Below are 21365 nucleotides of genomic sequence, written 5' to 3'. Positions count from 1 at the left end.
AAACTGGATTTGCTCTAAATTAAATTGTCCTTTAAACTATGATAATAGTTTATAATATTAGCTAAAAGTCAAAATTTTTCATCATGCAATTCTATATTTTGCAGTATGCACATTTGACATAACATTTATAACCACCACTCAGGATTTATGTAGGCCAGCTAATCTTTTTTTTCCTGAAAAAAAAGCAAAAATGGAAATAGTTCAAGTTTTGCTGGCCATATCTTTGTCACAAATACTCAACTCTGCAATTGTATCACACAAAAGCCAAAGGAACCATGGTGGCTGTGTTCTAATAAAACTTTATAAATTTTGCAGTGTATAGTATAGCACACCTGTAATCCAGCTGCTAAGGAGACTGAGGTGGGAGGATTGCAAATTCCAGGTCAGCCTCCCCAGTTTAGCAAGACTCTGTCTCAAAAAAAATAAAAAGGGCTAGGGATACAGCTCAGTGGTAAAGTACCCCTGAGTTTAATCCCCAGAACTATATACACACCAAAAAACAAAAATTACAAAATTTGAATTTCATTATTTTCATGTTTCACAAAATAGCATTCTTAATTTTTTTCAACCATAAAGTGTAAAAATCTTTATTAGCCCAGAGGCCATACAAACACAGCCAGCAGGACAGATTTGTCCCTCAAACAGTAGTTTGCCATTTCTAATCTAGGTTAACATAAAACTTCCCTACTTTTCCAAAGAAGTATCTTGAGAATAGGCAGCCCTGGGAGGACTTCGTGATACTCCAAAGCAGTCACCACAAGCTACACATTTTATGAAGTCTTCTTTATCACTGTGTCACTAAAATGTTAATCTTTAGCAAGATTACTAGTACACATCTAAGTCAGCAATAATGAAAAAAGTTACTATATAAATTACATAAACTTCTTGCATAACTTCTTTGAATAAAATTAATGCTGCTTGGTGTATTCGCAGCACAACACATAATAATGCTTTCAATGTTCCTGGTGACACAAATCAGTTTGAAGAAAGGATTGACCGTGGTATATGAGGCAGATCTGAAATTAAGCAGCCTTCCCACACCAGGCACAGTCTTCTTTTGGTTTTATGACACAGAAGATAGCTTGTTCACAGCAAAATCTCCCCTAATTCAACTTCTGAGCAATTAAGACTTTCTCTCTAGAGTCCAGTGATTCTCCCCTAATGACACTCAAGCCTCTGGCATGAACTGTTATGCGTCAGGATTTTTTGTTTCTGTGTACAGAAGTCCCAAGTCACAGCCAGCAGTAGCCAAGGTGAGACCCACTGAGTGCTAGGCTCATCTTTGATCTTCATGCTGTACTCTGCCTCAAACAAAACAATCCCATTTCCCCATAGAACCCATGTCATCCTTTCATATCAATAGGAACGAAAGGACATTTCCAGTGGTTTAAGTCTCAGTTGTAAAGAAACTGTTTCATTTTATTTCCCATTCTATTTGTCCTGATTTTATTTTGGAATCTCTTTTGTAGTTTTCTAAAAGCAAGGCTTCTGACAAAGTCCACTAAATGCCCAAGGAGTCCTTCCCCTTATTTGACAAGGGTATCATTCAACTGATTCTCTTCAAGTCGTATAAAATGAGTTAAATAGAGCTAAAATGGATGCTTCCCTGCCAGCTTGTAAGTAAGATTTTGCTTACATATCTACCATCCCTCTCCTGTTGCAGAAATGACAACAACCCTGGGTCTACAAGACACTTCAAGGTTCCCAAACAGTACTAAAGTTCTTCTACCAGCCCAGCCTTGCTTATTTCTTTCTGAAAACAAAATTCAAGATTCTTACACCCACCCTAAATGTTTCTTCCTCTATGAAGGGAAGAACTCTGCTTTTCCTCCCCCAAACAGATGATTATATGCTCAAACAGAATAAATCAATGAAAAAAAAAAAAAAATGAGAATAGAAAAAGAAATAGCAAGGTTGTTTTAACTTTTTATTAAAATGCTTAGGATACAGATTGACTTTCTTTTGTAAATTAATGTTTTACTTTTCCTGAAGTAGGACATATATGCACTCTGATAAAACAGAATGAAAGGTCTCAGCTTGTGGGAGTTCCTGTACAAGGCTCTGCTCATCTGTCTGGAGCTGAGCTCCTCCAGTAGCTTTCTCAGCTATTGTATGATAAGAACAGTGTTCTGTGGGGCAAGAAATCAATGGGTGCTGCTTGACTTTTCAACGCCCTCTTCCTCCAGTGGCCAAAATAAACCACTTTCACAAAGAACTGTCTTATGTAGAGACCACAGTTTTCTAGCTTACTACAAACTGATTAGGGACAAACGGGGTGAGAATGGAGAAACAGAAAAGAAAACTAACACTGAAGCCTCATGTCTTTGATAGAAAATTATGGACAACCTTTAAGCCAAAGGAAATAAAAAGTATGCAAGTTATCTATCTATAACTAGTTCATTTGCTGTTAGCTAGATTTGTTCACTTAAGGCTTTGACCCCTTTCCAAACCAACAATTTTGTCTTAATCCAGCTATGCTTGCTATAAACACAACATATGAACCTCCCAGACATACTTTATGGAGCCTCTGCATTTGGGACCTGGCAGTGGAAAAGAATGCTTTCCCAACAATAAGGTACTGAAGACCCAAGAATGAGAAAGCAACTAAAGAATGATCCTGTCCCACCCCAGGAGTGTATTATCCATAGTCTCCCTACCCTTCCATTAAAGTCAGAATCTAGTGAACTGAGTTCAATCTTTTGCAAAAAAGTATCATCATCACAATTTTCAATTTTGAAGAAACTATCTTCAATCTTTTATTAAAGAAATTAATATAGATACCTCCCACCTTAAGATGATTTCCTATCATCTTTCACCACACTAGAATATAGGTTAAGATCATGAAAATCCAATTTTACACGTGGCACTATGAAAATGGAATGCTATAAAAACAATGCCCATTGCCCTCATGGGGATGCTGATGCTTTCATACTGATGTCAGCCACAGGAAGAGCTCTGTAGGATGTTCCTGGGTTGGTGTTTTTCCCCAGCTTATTTTTGGAACAACAAAAAGCAATTTCATACCAAAAAGACTGGAAAAGCTGCAGATAATAACCTTTACTTTAAACACCAACAAAATAGGTAACTGATGAGAAGACGTAAGAAAGAGAATTCATGAACAAGAGAAATCAAATTCTGCAACTGTTTTTTAAAAATTTTAAAGCCCACTGAGAAATCTTTCCTAGATTCACACAAGTGCTGTAATACCAGATGTCTAAGTCCTCAACTCACAGAATTAAGAGCCCTTAAGCTGTTAATTTTGTCCTGTGTCCTTCTATTCAGAATAATTCCCCCCTTAGAATCTCTGCAAAAGTAACTCAGACACCCCTGCAGTATGTGACTATATGAGAGATGTTTCGACTCTTGAAGCGAAATTCAGTTTGTTTTTTTTTAACTGAAAATGAGAAAAGATACTACAGAGAGCAATGAAATTTCACAATAGTATTAAAGCAAAGATTGGCTGAAATTTGTAACTTTATAAGTAAAAATAATATAATAATAACCCACTCTATAATTAACTCCTCCACAGTGAACAATCTGTTACCCACTCTGTGATGAGGAATGACTCCAGCTGACCACAGTGGAAACCTGCCACAACCATAAGGCCAAGTTTCTGACCTTTTTTTAATTCTCCATGGACAAGCTGATGCCACCTCCTACAAGGCAGTTACAGAGACAAGGGAGCTTAGGGGAGCTTCTCTCACCAACCTGCCACCTCAGCAGGAGTAAGTTCACTCTCCTGAACTCTGGACTCCAATGTGTAACTGTTCATAATTTTATGAAGTATCTAAATGTCATTCACTAATTAAAAAAAAAAAGAATAGAAAACTCTGGACCAAGGAAATTGTGAACTCAAAAAGTCAAGAGGGATACCAATTACATTAACAACACTTTCTTTAAAAAATAGAATCACTTTCTTTTGAAATCAACCACAGTGGTGAGACGTGTTTTTCTTCTCAGGTGTCCTGTGATGGCACACAGCCTTACCCGGCAAATCCTGCCAGCTTCCAAGTCCGGGGATACTGACCTGCACCAGCACATGGGGCAGCGTTACCTCACAACAGTATGGAGAAGAGCACATGTCACCACTGGGCATAAGAGTTGACAAAGACTCTTGGCTTCTCAACGCCAGACATGGTTGGAGAGCTTTCCTTGTTCTATTAGAAAAGTTCATGAGGAAGCTGTGAATAGGATCAGTCCAGAGGAGTAAAACTCTTTTATTTTCACTGTCCAAACATCAGTCAATATACTGGGAGAGCCAGCGGAAACCCTCGCCGTAGCCTTGCCTCTTGAGCACACTGCACATAAACACTTCCATGGGGCGGGCATTCAGTTCCTTCAGAGTCACATTTCCCTAAGGGAGGCAAAGCCAAGAAAGGGCAGTTAGCATCTCTGTGGTGGAAAAGCTTGAAAGGGTGATCACTAAAGTCTGTTACTCAGTTCTTTAAATGCATATCTAAGTGGGTATTAATTACAGAAATGTGGTTGAGGCCATCTAGATGACTTCCCTAGGGCCTCTTGCTTTCAGGATATAATAAGTAGCATAGTTCTATTGCCAGCCATTCTCTCTCTCTGTCAAGAGCATTTGCTTTGAACACTTAACATTCATCTAGAAAGTCATGGCAGCAACCAAGAAACAGCCACTGGGAGTCATGGAACCAGCATGTATTCTGATGGACAAGAGAGGTCCGGGACTGATTAGAAGTCCCACTGAGAATAATCAAGTGCTTTGATTCCAATGCTTGGAATGTGATATAAACGACTGCTTCTCTTCAAAACCTGAAATCTCCAGCCCCCAAAACAACAATAAAAAAACCCCCAAAACCCCACTTTCTGGCTAAGAAGTGTTCTTTTAAAAGATTGCTTTTCTACTAATTCTCCAAATTCCTAAGGAATAAAGTATCAGAAGGTTTAAAAAGGGGCTGCGGACACAACTCAGTGGTATAGTGCTTGCCTAGCATGTGTGAGGCCCTGGGTTTGATTGCAAGCACCACACATAAAAAGAGAGGTTTAATAACATGCCTCTGCCTTTAGTGAGCTTACACAATTACTTACACTAAAAGAAATCCTAAGCCTTTAAACTTTTGAAAGGAGACTCCAGAGTGCCAAACATCAGTGTTTCAGATGTCGTGAATGTCCTTTCTAGGCCTCCTAAAGACTTTTCTCTTACCTTTCCTGTGGTCTGTCCATAAAGCCCAAATATCTCGCGAAGTTTTTCTTCACTGATTGCATCTGTTCTGTCAATTTTGTTTCCCAAGATAAGGATTGGCACATTGGATATTGTTTCATCAGTCATTAAAGCCTAAAGACAGGGTTAAAAAAAAAAAAAAAGCTAAGTGAGGGACCAGATAGTGAAAACTTTGGGACGTCTACTGATCTTATAAGGCATTATATGCAAAGTGAAAAATCTGAACACCTCTATATCTGAATAAAGACTCATCATAACAGTTGGTAAAAAATCCTCTAACTACCTCAAAACAATTCCAACTTAAAGTCGTCTATTTATGAGACAGAAGAACCGCCCCAACCTTAACTTTTAGCTAGTTGGCTTAGCCACAAACCATCTTCAGATGGTCCTGCCTATTTGCATAGTCCAGAAGAATGAATGCTGTGGCTACATAGCCTTAGAGATGACCACAGGAACTACCCAAGTTATGAGTATCCAGTATGTGCAAAGCCCCATCTTGAACACAGCAAGAGATGCAGAATGAAGGATTAGAGAAGACACCCCAGTCCATATTCTATGTCCATATTTATGTTAAGAAAACTAAATAGTAACACAATGTAGTAGACTGTCACAATGAATGGGGACAAACTAGTAACAGTAAAACAAGTTCAGGGAAATAAACAATTTGGGCCTAGCAAAACTGGGCTCTAAAGGAAAGGCAGGACTAACACAAGTGCAAAGAAGGAAGAACATAAGCAACCGCTTTGGAGTAGGATAAGAACTGAGGAAGCTACATGAAGTATTGCCTGGTGCAATTAAAGCATTTACACTGATATGCAGCAACAAAGTAAGGACAACCCACGTTATGGTGCCATTCTGAAAAGTTAGCTGCACTAGATCTACAGACCACAGACCAAAAATGTATACACATAGGACAGTGAATTTACAAATAGTATCTATCTGTGGTGCTCATGTAAGAGATGATAATATCTGCAAAGTAGCAAATTTAACGAATTGTGCAGGAGACATTTTAGAGAAGTTAAGTGAATTCTAAATGACAGAACAGACAAAAAAGGAGTTAAAGTCTGTGGAACAGATTTCAAGACTGGGCATCTAAGTTTTAATTGATGGGAAAGCTTGGAAAGAAAGAAAGAGTTGAAGCAATAGGGGAATATGCTCTGACCATTTTGAATTCCAGGAAGTGTTAAGACAAAATCAGAGTAAGGATGCTACTTTATCATGTAAATACTGATAAAGTGCTTAAAATGTGTCCAGTGCTAGGCTGGGGATGTGGCTCAAGCGGTAACGCGCTCGCCTGGCATGCGCAGGGGGCTGGGTTCAATCCTCAGCACCACATAAGAAAAATAATAAAATAAAGATGTTGTGTTCACTGAAAACTAAAAAATAAATATTAAAAAATAAAAAATGTGTCCAGTGCTTTGCTGGGGCAAAACAATAAGAAATAAGACAAAGTCTGTTTTAGTTAGTTTTTGCATCATTGTGACCAAAATACCAGAAAGAACAAATTAGAGGAGAAAAAGTTTATTTGGGACTCATGGTTTGAGGTCTCAATCGACAGATGCAGTCACTACTCTGGACCCGGGGTGAGGCAGCACACTGTGGGGGAAGGGCCCAGTGGAGGAAAGCTGTTCATGGGTAGGGTCAGGAAGCAGAGAGAGGGAAGAAGGGAAGGGGCCAAAGGGGAGATGTACCCTTCCAGACCCACCTCCTCTAGCCACACACCACCTGCCTAGTTACCACCCAGTCAGTCCACTCAAAATAGGTTGGACTGATGAGGTTACAGCTCTTACAATCCAATCATTTCACCTCTGAACATTCCTACACTAATACAGGAGCTTTGGGAGGTGCACCTCATAGCCAAATCATAACAAAATCCCCACATATAAGTTTATAGTCTTGGGGGACAATAGACATGCAGCTACAGAGAGACAATTTGGTCTGAGAAGTCAGTGATGGCTTCTCAGAAGTGGTCATACCTGAAATATGAGATCTCTCAAAGGACATTTTAAAATTTAATAGCAAAAGGGAGGCAGGCTGGATACTACAGTGACACAGCCACATCAATGTTCATAGCAGTACAATTCACAATAGCCAAACTGTGGAACCAACCTAGTTGCCCTTCAATAGATAAATGGATGAAGAAACTGTGGAGGGCTGGAGTTGTGGCTCAATGGTAGAGTGCTCGTCTAGCACGTGTGAGGCCCTGGGTTCGATCCTCAGCACCACATAAAAATAAAGATATTATGTCCAACTACAACTAAAAAAAAAGCAAAATATTTTAAAAAAAAGAAACTGTGATACACACACACACACACACACACACGAATATTACTCAGCAAAAAAAGAATAAAATTATGGCATCTGCAGGTAAATGGATATAGTCAGAGAATATCATGCTAAGTGAAGTAAGTCAATCCCCCAAAACCAAAGGCCAAATGTTTTCTCTGATAAGTGGATGCTAATCCATAATGTGGTGGGAGGTGGATGGGATGAGTGGAGGAACTTTGGATGCGGCAAAGGGGGAGGAGGAGAGGGGACATGGGGATAGGAAAGATGGTGGAATGAGACAGACATCATTACCCTAGGTACATGTATGATTGCACAAATGTTGTGACTATTCTTTGGGTACAACCAGAGAAGAAAAAATTGTGCTCTATTTGTATACACTCAATCAAAGAGCATTCTGCTATCATGTATAACTGATTAGAACAAATAAATATATCATTTTAAAAAAGGAAGGCAGGCTGGGAATAGGGAGGGAGGAGGGATAGGTGAGGAAGCTAAGTGGGGAATGGCTACTTATGCATATCCAAGGAAGGACAAGTTGTTCTCTGTTTGGAATGTAGTTTAAGGTAGGCAGTAGGAAAAAAAGGAAGATAAAGAAGAAAAATAAAAACAGAGTGAGAATCATGAAAGATCATATGTTATGCAAAAGATTTATAGATTTTATCATGAAAGTGATACAAAAACCAAGCAGGGCAATGCCAAATCCAAGATAATTTCCTCTAGCAATATAGTGCCTGGCAGAACAATGGAAGAATCTACAATAATTCAAAGGTTTCTGGACTGCTTATCTAGGAAACAGGAGGGGAAGATGAATAGCTTCCTCCTTTGAGAAAGCAGGATCAGTAGGTGGAATTATCCAGCAGGAAGCAATTATGCATGAGGCTGGGGTTCAGAAGAGGTCTGGATGAGAGAAGTCCATCTGGAGGTCATTGACATGTGGATGGGAGATGAAGGAATGGGGAATAGATGAAAGTAGCCTGAGAGAAAGTAGAGACTCTGGGGAACACCCACATTCAAAGGCTAAGCAAAGGAACAAGTACTTATGCAAAAACTGAGAAGTATAAGCTGGAGAGACAGCATCAAAATCAAGAGTGTAAAGGGGAGTTTAGAGAAATAAAAAATGGCCAATGCCAACAAGTTAAGTAAGGTGAAGACTGTCCTGTAGGCAATTCCACAAGACCAGAGCTGGGAATTATCAAGCCAAGAAAATGCAATGTTAGCCAGGCCTAGTGGCACACGTCTATAATCCCAGCAACTCAGGAGGTTAAGTGAAGTCAATCCCCCAAAACCAAAGGCCAAATGTTTTCTCTGATAAGTGGATGATAATCCATAATGGGGTGGGAGGTGGATGAGATGAGTGGAGGAACTTTGGAGTGGAGGCATGACAACTGCAAGACTGAGGCCAGCCTCAGCAACTTATGGAGACCCTGTGTCAAAATAAAAAAGGGTTGGGAATATAGCTCAGTGGTTAAGTGTTCCTGGGTTTAATCCCCAGTACCAAAAATAAAATAAAATAAAAACAATGGACAAAGGAGAAAACCTGCAGTGAGTCCTTGATAGTACTGAAGGATGCATGTGACCAAAAGACTGAAGATTGAGAACAGACTATTAAGATCTAGCAAGTCATTCAGTGGGAGGGCACATAGGCACAACCTGAGAAGGCAGATTTAAAAATATAGCTGGGTACAGTGGTGCACACCTGTAATCCCAGTGGCTCAGGAGGCTGAGGCAGGAGAATAACAAGTTCAAAGCCAGCCTCAGCAAGTTAGCAAGGCACGAAGCAACTTAGCAACATCCTATCTCTAAATAAAATAGAAAAAAGGATTGGGGATGTGGCTCAGTGGTTAAGTGCCCTTGGGTTCAATCCTCAGTATCATAGATAGATAGATAGATAGCTGGTGTCTTTTTTGGGGTTTCAAGATACCAATATTATATAAAGACTGATACATAAAATGTAAGGCTATTAACTATGCTGGGACAACAGGCATAAACTGAGCAGTACCCTGAGCAAATTGGGCCAAAAAGTCACTGTATAATATAAAGCAGAAAAATCATTTAACTTGAAGCTGAGGTTCCCCAAGACATTGAAAAACAATACCTTGGGATTTTTTTTTTTTATACCAGAGACTGAACCTAGGGGTGCTTTACTACTAAGCTACATCCCCAGCTCTTTTTATTTTTTATTTTGAGACAGAGTCTCACTAACTTGCAAGTAGCTAAGGCTAGCTTTGAACTTGCAATCCTCCTGGTCTCATTCTCCTGGCCACTGGGATGGCTTCCACCACTACACCTGGCACATCTTCGTTTTTGAAACATATTTTTTTGTGTGTGGTGCTAGAATTGAATCCAGAGCCTCACGCATGCTCGGCAAGCCCTCGATCACTGAGCCACAACCCCAGCCCATTATGACTTGGACTTTCATTGTGTAAACTGGAATGATTAAATATTGGCACTATTGAGCTATATTCTTTAGAACATAGGCCAAAAAAGGAGGGGGGGAAAAAAACATACATTAAGCTCAATTTTGGATTCCATGAGGCGAGAATGATCTGCACAGTCCACCAGAAAGACAATCCCATTAATTGCTGGAAGATAATTTTTCCAAACCCGACGAGCTAGAAGACAAAATTTGTAGTTGCATCAAAAAACATATACTTTGATAAGGAATAACCTAAATGATCTATAAAATGAGCAAATCTTAGGCAGTTTCAGTAACATTAGACTTCTCCCTGTGGATTCTCTAAGTCCTGGGCTGTATTAAGTCAGAACAGAGGATGCAAACTGATGGTCTGTAAGCTGAACCTGTTTTTCTAAATTTGCCAAAGTCTCCACTGTTCCTATTGTCTTATGCTCAATTAATTTGACTCACTTAAATGACCTGTCTTGTCTATGGAGTCAATTTTGTTTGCAACCTCTGAGTTAAAACATGAGTGTAGGGGCTGAGGTTGTGGCTCAGTGGTAGAGTGCTTACCTAGCACGTTAAAGGACCTGGGTTCGATCCTTAGCACCACATAAAAATAAATAAAAGTATTGTGTCCAACTGCAACTAAAAAATAAATATAAAAAAAATAAAATAAAAATATGAGTGTAGTACCTGTCCATGTAACTATTTATTTTGGTACCAGGAATGGAACTCAGGGGTACTTTACCACTGAGCCACATCCCCAGCACTTTTTATCTTTTATTTTGAAACAGGGTCTGGCTAAGTTGCTTAGGGCCCCATTAAGTTGCTAAGGCTGACCTCAAACTTGCAATCCTCTTGTCTCAGCCTCTCAAGTAGCTGGGATTACTGGAATGCACCACCATGCCCAGCTTGTCCATGTAACTTTTTCTAATGCCTTACTAACTAGAATGTGGGTCTGCTGACATCTACTCAGGTCTCAGGGGCACTCACTCAGTCTCCCAAGTCAGTCCTTGTGTTTTTTGATTGTTATTTTATAAAAAGAAGTGAGAAAGGCTGGGAAGAAGGCCTTTAATTACATTATATTTCTCAGCCATTCATGTCTAGTCCTTGAATGGCATGAACAACAAAGTGTCTCTATATCAAAGGATTAATAACAATTACTTGGATACCTCTGAATGTGGGGCAGGGAGAGACTGGAACTGTCACTTTGACTTTCTATATTGCTATACTATTTTGTTACATTGAGTCTGCACTACTTTTAGAAGTTAAAAGTTTTGTTTTTCTTACAATTTTATGTATATTTTTTGTCATTATTTTTTAATTCTAGGACTGAACCTAGGGCCTTATACATGCTATATAAATAATCTACCACTAAGCCACACCCCCAGCTCAAAAGTTGAAATCTATGCAAATAAAAAAAGGAAACTCCAGATGTGTAATGTTTTAGTAACTTCTATAAAATGGTGGCTTCGACTATGAAAAGGTGCCTCCATTAAACTTTCCTCATTCTGTTAAACAAAACGATGTACACCAACAAGTTTCCCTTCCCTTCTTACTTTAACAAAACATGAAAGTGAAATTTATCACACCAAATAATCTACTATTCCCAGTTCAAGTATCTAAAGACATCTGGTGTCTATTTCTTCAGCAGTCTCCAGATGGTCTAGGTTGTCTTATCTGGCTCTGAATTTAAATATGTAAAGCGTTACAAAGTCTTTTTGGAAGGAGAAAAGATACCAAATGCCCAGTGTTTTATGTGATTGTGACCATAATATATGTAGGATTATTCAGGATATAAATATTAAATGAGTAAAATTAATATAATATTCTAATGAACCCACCAATTATAAAATTATTAGGCTAGATAATTAAAAACTACCAATATTCTATTTTAACTGTTTTTTAAACTATATTAGATTTTCTTAATTATTTATTATTATTATTTTTTAGTTGTAGATGGACACAATACCTTTATTTGATTTGATTTATTTTTATGTGGTGCAGGGGATTGAACCCAGTGCCTCATGCATGCCAGGCAAGCGCTTTACCTCTCAGCCACAATCCTGGCCCCGCTAAATTAGATTTAACCTAATAAAATGCTCCCAAAACAGATTTCTCAACTCAATAACGATTGAGTAAATCTTACAGAATGTCAGTGGTTTCTTTTCCCTACCTTCTCAGAATATTTATTCCCACACTTAAATGTTTTACTCCTATGCCTAGAGTCTTGCCAAATGTAAACTCACTACCCAAGAGATAAAGATGCCCATTTTGTAGATCTCAAAAATACATAAGACACCTGATGGGAAACTGTGAACCAAAAAGACATAGCCTGAATAAGGAAAAAAGACTCAAAAGAGAAAAGCAAAAAAATTGGAAAAAACAGTTCCAACTGTCCCAAATGGGTAGAGCATATGAAATATCAGTTTAAATCAGAATGGTCACAAGTAGTCACTGTATTATGTTGACAACTTTTGACAAGTTTAAAATTACTTATGAATAAAAGAGACTTGACAACTGAATACAATCTGTGATATTGTACTGGTCTATTCAAGAGGAACAAATGCTAAAAATGGAGATTACTGGGACAACATACAAAAAAGGAATATATGAGACAGATTAAAAAAATTAAAATCTTACATTTTACAACTACAATGATTACGTAAAGGAATATTCTTTTTCTTTAGTAAAAGGCATGAAAGTGCTAGGGAGTAAAGGAGCATGAGGTATTCACAAACTGTTTAGAAAAATATAAATTTTTTTTTGAGAGAATTTTAATATTTATTTTTTAGTTTTCAGCAGACACAACACCTTTGTTTTGTATGTGGTACTAAGGATTGAACCCAGGCCGCACGCATGCCAGGCGAGCGCGCTACCGCTTGAGCCACATCCCCAGCCCGAAAAATATAAATTTTAATGTTACTAGAGAGACTAATAAATCTGGACAAAAGTTATAAATGTATAGAATGTCCTGTATCATTTATGCAATTTTTGACAAGTTTGAAATTACTTAAAAATAGTAAGTAGATAAAAAAAAGTCAATGAAGTAGTAAGACTGCAATCCTAAAAATGGGCACAGTGGTACCTGCCTGTAATCCCAGAGACTCAGGAGGGTGAGGCAGCAGGACTGCAAATTTAAGGCCAGCCTCAGCAACTTAGCAAGACCTCATCTCAAAAAATAAAAACTGATTGGGGATGTAGATAAGTGGTAGAGCACCCTGGGTTCAATCCCCAGTACCACACATAAAAAATAAATAAATGAATATAAAATAAAAGTCATTCCAATCATAAATGCAAGCAATTTAAAAGGTAAAAATGACACACTATTTGGGGAGCGTGGGGTGAGTACACAATGAACCATAAGTTAATGCCATGCCTTCATTAAGTCTCTTACCTTGCTCATGCCCACCAAGATCAAAAGTTGTAAAAGTCATTCCAGCAATTGTCAGCTCTTCTGATGCTGAAAAATTGTCAAGAGGAAATAAATAAACTTTTCCATCCAAAGGTCCAACTATTAATACTATAAGCCAATACTAATGCAAAAACCTAATAAAGCTTTCACCTTGTGAAGAAAAAGATACAGAAATGAAAACTTTCTTAAAGAGAGTCAAAAGTTTACTTTCTAAAGGTCAAAAGTTTACTTTTCTCCAAGATGTGTTGTTTCATAGGAGATACGGGAGATGTGTCCCATTTTAGAACAAGAGAGAAGAGACAGTGACAATGTTCCAGAAGTTTAGATCTATGATTATTTGACCTTTTGTATGTACTAAAGGTTACTTCAAAGTAAGCTGGCTTCTGGGGCCTCATTTAATAAAAGAATAACATTAATTGGAGATTCACCCCTCCAATCTTGACATTGACCTTCAAAGGTCAAAAGAGCACCTGGTATTTTCAAACATACTTGGATGTAGTGTTGGAACATGTTGGCCCAATCTGTCATCTTTGAGCATGTGAAGAAGAGTGGTTTTGCCTGCATTGTCCAAACCCAAGAATACAAGTTTTCCAGATTTCTTGTAGAGTCCTAAAAGAGAACATAAATTTTTAATGTAAATTCTCTCCCTATATACCAAAGGCTGCTTATATTTAAATTGCTGGAGGAAATGCAGTGTGAAACCTGTAATATATTTAATATTTAAAGAAAATGGCTTTACCTAGGAACTGGAGCACACTGCTGAAGCCATTGTAGATCCACTCAAAGATGAAAGACATTATTAACGCTTACTACCTGTATAAAATATGAAAGTAGCAAACATTAACTTTTTAAATACCAGTATAGTTCTGGAGAAGTTAACTCTTATTCCCTGGCTCAGATGCATGTTCAGAGTCTCATGTTTTCTGGCCTAACAAAGAAGATTAACTAATCTCCTTTACCCTTAAGACAAGGATTTTGAACATTGAAGGGAAGCTTCTAGGATCCTTGCATCTGCACGAATTCATTGTTTCCTAATAGCTATCAACCTATGATACTCAGAATTATTAGTTAATGACATATGTTCCTCTTTTATTGTGTGACTCACTCCTCCAGGCAGCCGCAGCTCATTCACATTCCTTAGATACCACCAAGGTCTATCACTTAACAACACCTGTAGGAAATCAGTCTCATTAATAACCTGGATCAAATGGACACATAGATATGTGGAAAATAAGAAGAAAAGCATATTAACCTGTCTGTGCACAGCTCTAAAAAACAAAGCCAAAATTGTACTGGCTAACTTAATTTGTCCTGGTCCATTTACAACCTCTTTATCCCTACTGGGGATCGAAACCAGGGCCTTAAGCAAGCTAGGCCCTGTGCTCTAACACCAAGCTATATCTCCAGGCCTTTCTTAAATTTTAAGACAAGGGTCTCATTAAGTTGCTCAGGCCTGCTTAAGCCTACTGTGGATTACAGGTATACACCACTGAACCTAGCTAAATATTATCTCTTCTTTAATAAAATTTGTCTAACCCCTTTTGCAAATGTTTCAACTTATAAAAAGAAAAGACACTATTTTATAGAAACAAAAAGGAATAGCATAATACTTTCAAATATAAATAATCAAGTTCAAACCCATTTTATAAATTCTTATTTTCTTTAAGTAAGAAAATTCACTCATAAGCAAGGTGAAGCAGCACACCCCTGTAATCCTAGTACTGGAGAGACTGAGGCAGGAGAATCGAAAATTCAAGGCCAGCTGCAGCAATTTAGCAAAACCCTGTCTCAAAATAAAAAGGATTGGAGGCCGGGTGCAATGGTGCATACCTGTAATCCCAGCAGTTGGGAGACTGAGGCAGTTGGATCACAAGTTCAAAGCCAGCTTCAGCAAAAACAAGGCACTAAGCAACTCAGTGAGCTATGAAGCTATATATCATTGACCAAATTTTGAGTGAGACCCTGTCTCTAAATAAAATAAAATAAAGGGCTGGGGATGTGGCTCAGTGGTAAAGTACCCCTAGATTCAATCCCCAGTGCCAGAAACAAACAAACAAGCAACAACAACAACAACAACAAAAAACCCAACAACTCATTCAGAATACAGTAGTAGCTTTCTAAGCAAGTACATATATTAATTAGCACTAATTAATATAATGAGCAAGTATATATTTTAATTAAACAAGTACAAATATTAACTAAGCAAGTACATATATTAATTAGTAATTAATTAACTTAGTTTCCCACAGGCCTAGACAAAACAATGACCCTAAGCTACTAACAGGTCTAAACACACTGGTAACAGGATCTCTGAGTGAAGTTAACATGGAAGGGATCTAGAGACATTGGTGAGTCTAAGGTGTGTGAGAGTTAGCATTTTCTGGTTACAGTAAGTATTTGCCTCAATATCTCAGATTTAGGGCAGGAAAAAAAAAAAAAGACCCTCATCCATCAACAAAAATATCTGTACACAAGACTTTACATGGGATCAACTATAATCAAACAAAAAACTTTCATGAATAGTAATGGGTAAGAAGGTTACACACAAAATATTCTTTTCTGTTGCCCAAGCTGGCTTTGAACTCCTGGGCTCAAGCCATCCTCGTGCCTCAGCCTCTCTAGCAGCTGGGAAGGCAGGTGCACTCCACACATAGGCTGCACCTATATGTTTCAAAGAATGCTAGACGGAGAGGAAGCTGAAAAATGCAGACGGTATGTTTTTTCTTTTTCATTCAATTACTGGATTTCTGTCAGGGTTGGGTATTGACCTATAAACTTTAGAGCTTCCTTAACACTTTTCACAGCTCTTACCACAGAGGGACAAATAAAGCATGGAAATTTGGGTGGAGGTACAGATTGAGGGAAAAGGTTTTATGAAAATAAATTAAATGAAAGCTTTTTTCCTCCCTTTTCTGTAACATTCAATTTTATTTTGGTAGAAAGACCATATTTGGCATGTTAAATAACACTTTTGTTTAGAAACTTAGTCTACACTTTAAGTCCAATAACTTAAATGCACTTACAGGCTGGGCATGATGGCACACTTGTAATCCCAGTGACTCGGGAGGCTGAGGCAGGAGGATTGCAATTTTGAGAGCAGCCTCATGAACTTAGGGAGGCCTGAGCAACTTAGTGAGACCCTGTCTCAAAAAATAAAAAGGGCTGGGGAGTAGCTCAGTGGTTAAGTGCCCCTGGGTTCAATCCCCAGTACCAAAAATAAAACAATGCATATACAAAACTCCCATGCTAAGTTTCTTTTACTACAGGCAAGCAAAAGGACAATGTGCCTTTCTGTATAGTCTCCTCAAAGCAGATACCCTTCCCTATTTTTCCTCAATCTATTGCTTGGAGAAGCATAATTCACATTTATTTATTATTTATTTCGCTGGGATTACAGTAGTGTGCCATCATGCCTGGCACAACTCATCTTTAAAGAGTGCCCTTCAATAAGTTACTCCCTGACCATCACTCCTTTACAACACATCTCTATTAATTTGTACTACACTGGTTTGCAGTCAATACTTTATAGATTCTCCCCCACTGCTCCCCCCTCCAAGTACTGGGGATTGAACTCAAGAGCTTTGTGCACACTAAGCAAGTGCTCTCCAACTGAGCTACATCCCAAACCCCTAGATTCTTTTACCACATCATTTTCAAAGTACTCCCAACCGGGCTGAGTAGTTATAGCTCATTGGTAGAGCGCTTGCCTACCATGTGTGAAGCACTGGGTTCAATCCTCAACACCATGTAAAAATAAATAAATAAAGGTATTGTGTCCATCTATTAAAAAAAAAAAAAAAGTAGTAGTACCCCCAACCAGTGAATTCTGCAAAGGTGATGAGGGGAAAACCTCACACTTCAAGGAATTTTTCACAGTACTTGAACTACTCTGATTTTCCAATTTATTTTCCTTTGACATCACTGCTTAATGGGCGCAGTATGGCATGCCTATAATTCCTGCTACCCACAAGTCTGATACAGGAGGATGGCAAGTTTGAAGTCAGCCTAGGCTTAGTGAGACCCCGTCTTAAAATAAAAAATCAAAAGGGCCGAGGATGTAGTTCAGTGGTACTGTGCTAGCCTGGCATGTGCAAGGCCCTGGGGTCTACTTCCAGCGCTGCAAACACTAAACAAAATTATCTATGGAGAGTGAAGAAACTTCAGGTGATGTTTAAAAAAACAAACAAACAAACAACAACCAAAAAAACCCTCCAATTTTTTACTGGACCCAAAGGATTGGGTTCCACTGCTACCCAAAGTTAAGCAAATGGCCTTGATGTCTCCTCCATCCTTGAATTCTCAGAATTTATACCAACTCAGTCATTTTAGAGATTAGAGAGACACCTCATTTCATCCCTACACCAACTCACAAGCAGGGCTTATTAGCCTCATTTAACAAGATGAAGATGCTGACACTCCTAAATTAGCTGCCTTGTTCAAGACTACTTAGCTGAAAATCTCACAGTTCCAGGACCTCACACACATTAGGCAAGCACTCTACCACTGAGCTACATTCCCAGCCCTTTTTATTTTTTATTTTGAGACAGAGTCTCCCTAAGTTGCCAAAGCTGGCCTTGAACTTGCAATCCTCCTGTCAGTCTCCTGCGTAGCTGGGATTACAGGCATGGCCACCATGTTTGGTTTTATTATTTCTGAGACAGGATCCTGCTAACTTTCCCAGGCTAGGCTTGAACTTCTGATCCTCTTGCCTCAGCCTCTGGAGTAGCTGGAATTAGAGCCACCCAGCTTAAACCCTCCTTTTATAACACCAAAGCCAAAGCCCTTTCTGTTAATATTACATAAAATTCAGATCCAAATCACAAAATTTATTTAAAAACTTCCTTAACCCATCTACTACATAGATCATAATCTTTTAAGTCTTCTTTATAATTCATCACACTTTTTGGATGGTATTTTAATAATTAGTATTTATTCCCTTTACTATCACATTATGGCAAATAAGAGTATTCTAAAATTTAAGGGTTCTAAAGACATCAAAAATACTGCTGCACCTAAAACAAAGACTTGCAAAGTTAAGTTCTGATTCAAATAAGTACCGAAAGGAGAAACACCAAACAGATTATAACTCATTTTTTAAAATTCTGCATCATTTCCTATACACACTCAGAACAACTTTGAGAGACTATTCCAAACAGATCTGGGGTTTTAGCTAGGAAACCATTTGGCTGAAGGAGTAAATGTCAGCCCATGGCAAATCTCCCTAAACCTTCTGTCTACACCTAAGCAAAAGGACTCAGGGTAAAGACAAAGAAGAGGACCAAGAGAGAATATTTATAGAGGCAATTTGGTGCGACCTTTACGATTCTGACCCCCTCAGCTAGAATCGTAAAGAAAATAGAAATCTGTGCCGAACGCACATGAAGAAATTTTTCCGTGCACCAAAGAGGGGGAAAGAGGGAGGCGGAAGGAGAAAACACGGGGTTTGACACACGACATCAGATGACAACAGAGAGCTGACGTGGGGAGGAGCCCTGAACTAGGAGCCTGTAGACCTGGTTCAAGCGCTCACAGTTGCCAGCTGCGGGGACTTGCCAGGCCTCAGTCCCCGAGTCTGTACAAAATAAGGATGATCAAAAGCTCCCAACCGCCTCACCGAGGACTGAGGCACCTCCAAGATAGGAGACACGGAGCCGTTTCCTAAATTGGGGAGCACAGTACACACTAGGAAACTGTTATCCAGCCCGGCAGCTGCAAGACCCCGAGAAAAATGCAAGTGAACTCAAGAGCCCGGAGGTCGGCAAGGGACAGAGCAGACCCGGCCGAGTCGGCCCGTCCCCGCCCAGAAGCAGCCCGGTGGCCCCAAAGAACCGCCTGCGTGTCACTTCCCCCCCCCAACCCTGCCGAGGCCGGCCTCCGCCCCGACCCCCTTCGCGGCCCACCCCAGCTCTCTGGGCCCCGACTGCCTTCTCCGTTACCACCCCCTGACTTACAGCCCGAGGGGCTCCTCCGAAGGCGGCAAGCGGCTGGGACCCTCCCTCAGAACACACAGACCAGCACCACCCGGGACCGCCAGCTACTCACCGGATACACGTCATACCCCTCCCCCGGAGTTTCCGGGAGCGTCCTTGCCCCCGCCCCTAGCGTCACGCTCTCTTCCCAGGTACCGCCCTACCAGCGACTCTCGCAGCTGAGGGGCGGGCCTAAGGCGTGACGTGCGCGGTCGAGGGCGGTCCCCACCTAGGCTCCACCTACTCTTGTGTAGCCAGCAGGCTGCGCGAGACGTGGCAGTACCTGGCTTCGCAGGCTGTGGTGGGATCCTCGAGTCCAGCGGCGGTCTTGCTCGTTCTGCTCCCCGGTTTCCTTTTCTTCGGTGCTCCTAGATGCACCGATAAGATCAAAAAGGGCAGACGACGGGTGGGTAGACAGGTTCTGCAAACAAAAGTTGACCTTAGGGCCGGCGACCTCAGGTGGTTGCCATCAGTCTTTTGCTTTTGTGTTATCCAGCCCCCAAACTGATCTCCCAGGAAGGAAGTGATCCACACACGGTTAGCGGTATTCCAATAGGGAGCCTTTATTACTGGGGCTCGCTCCACAGCGAAGGAGAGTGACCCCCTACCGGAGTTAGGGTCGGGTTTAAAAAGGAAAAAAAATCGCAAAGCTCAGTATGGGTGGCATCTCTCTTTTGTCCTATCAGCTCTCGCCAAGCAAGCAACCTACTCACAGAAACAGAATTTGCGGTTAGTCAGGAATTTTTGCAGGTGCGCTAAGGGTCCTAGTTTCCCCTTTTTAAGGGTCCTAATTCCTCCTTAGGTGGAAATTCCCTTCTGGTGGTTATTCTAGGAATTAATGCCATCTTTCTCTCTTTGGTGCTGGGGATCGAATCCAGGGCCTTTTGCATGCAAGCCAAGCACTCTACCAACTGAGCTATATTGCCAGCCCCATCTTGTCTCTTTATACAAACTGGAGCTAGGTTTGCTGTCACACTTTAAGTTACATTTTCCCTGTCGTGGCAAAGCCTGTTGAGTGAAAGAGCTAGTATCTGTTCAACACTTATGCTCCCAGCAGTCCGCTGGGTACTTGGAGGCTTCATCTCATTTTACCCTCCTTACGATTTTCTGAGACAGATACCATTATCAGCCCCATTGTACAAATGAGAATCGAAATTCAGATTAGCCAAGTAACCAAACTTAAATTCAAATGATAAAAAATAGCAAAGGAACGACATGTCGCCCCACTATACTTTGCTTCACATACATTTTCCTCATTTGATTCTGATGACAACCCTGTGAGATTGGTATTAGTACCCATTTTACAGATAAAACCAGAATGGAAAGATGATACTCTGGGATAGGAAGATTTCGGTATCATAAAGATGTTAATTCTTAAGTAAAATTATAAATTTTATATATATTATGCCAAAGTCTGGCTGGGTACAATTCAGGAGCCACTTGTCAAGCAGAAACGAACTTTATTTTTAGAACACACATGCCACACCACACAAGCTCTTCAGGAATTCCCTCAGAGCCCAACTGCCACCACCAGCTTCCCACAAGCCTCTCAACCTCCCCCACTCCTCCTGCTCTTGAGGCCCATTGGCTGGGTCATGTGGACGGAGCCAAAAAAAAGTCCCCCAATGAGCAGCTCCATGGTCTGAAAGGGCAGGGAAACAGCCCAATGATCATCACTGCAGAGGAGCCAATCAGTTGGCAGCTAGAAGTTTGCTGGGGCCGCTGTTAGCCAATCATCAGCTGGCAGCTGGAAGTTTGCTGGGGCCCCTTAGGCTGTGGCTCTCAACAATATTATAAATTTAACATAATCCCAGTAAAAGTACTAGTAGAATTAATAGGTGTGTGTGTGTGTGTGTGTGTGTGTGTGTCTAAACTACCCTGTTTCTAAAGTTCATATGGGAAAATAAATAAGGCTCTGGAAAACAGCTAGGAAGAAGCAGCTACCACTATCAGATATTACAGCATTATAGATCTAAGTGTGGTGGTACACTCCTTTAATCCCAGCAACTCTGAAGGCTAAGACAGGAGAATTAGTATTTCAAGACCAGCCTCAGCAACTTAGCGAGACCCTCTTTAAAAATAAAAAATAAAAGGGAGTGTAGCTCA

At 40.0% G+C, this 21365-nt stretch overlaps 1 protein-coding gene across 2 annotated transcripts; it reads right to left on the bottom strand.

Annotated features, from left to right (window-relative positions):
- Nucleotides 1-1914: 1914 nt before the first annotated feature.
- Nucleotides 1915-19361, bottom strand: Sar1a (secretion associated Ras related GTPase 1A). Of its 2 annotated transcripts, none has more exons than XM_071611209.1 (7): nt 19333-19361; nt 14030-14103; nt 13780-13899; nt 13273-13338; nt 9986-10089; nt 5171-5302; nt 1915-4354 (listed from the first exon to the last, which is right to left on the bottom strand). In XM_071611209.1, exons 2-7 carry the CDS (start codon nt 14085-14087, stop codon nt 4238-4240), a joined length of 597 nt encoding a protein of 198 aa, XP_071467310.1. In that variant the 5' UTR covers nt 14088-14103; nt 19333-19361; the 3' UTR covers nt 1915-4237. The 2 variants fall into 2 exon arrangements, with proteins under 2 accessions (XP_071467310.1, XP_027787035.1); XM_027931234.2 differs by lacking the exon at nt 19333-19361 and adding an exon at nt 19242-19326.
- Between the last annotated feature and the right edge of the window lie 2004 nt (nt 19362-21365).

Source organism: Marmota flaviventris, chromosome 4, assembly GCF_047511675.1.
Source record: "Marmota flaviventris isolate mMarFla1 chromosome 4, mMarFla1.hap1, whole genome shotgun sequence".
Classification (NCBI taxonomy): Eukaryota; Metazoa; Chordata; class Mammalia; order Rodentia; family Sciuridae; genus Marmota; species Marmota flaviventris.
Note: the sequence above shows the minus strand (reverse complement) of the source record. Positions and strands in the feature narration are given on the sequence as shown.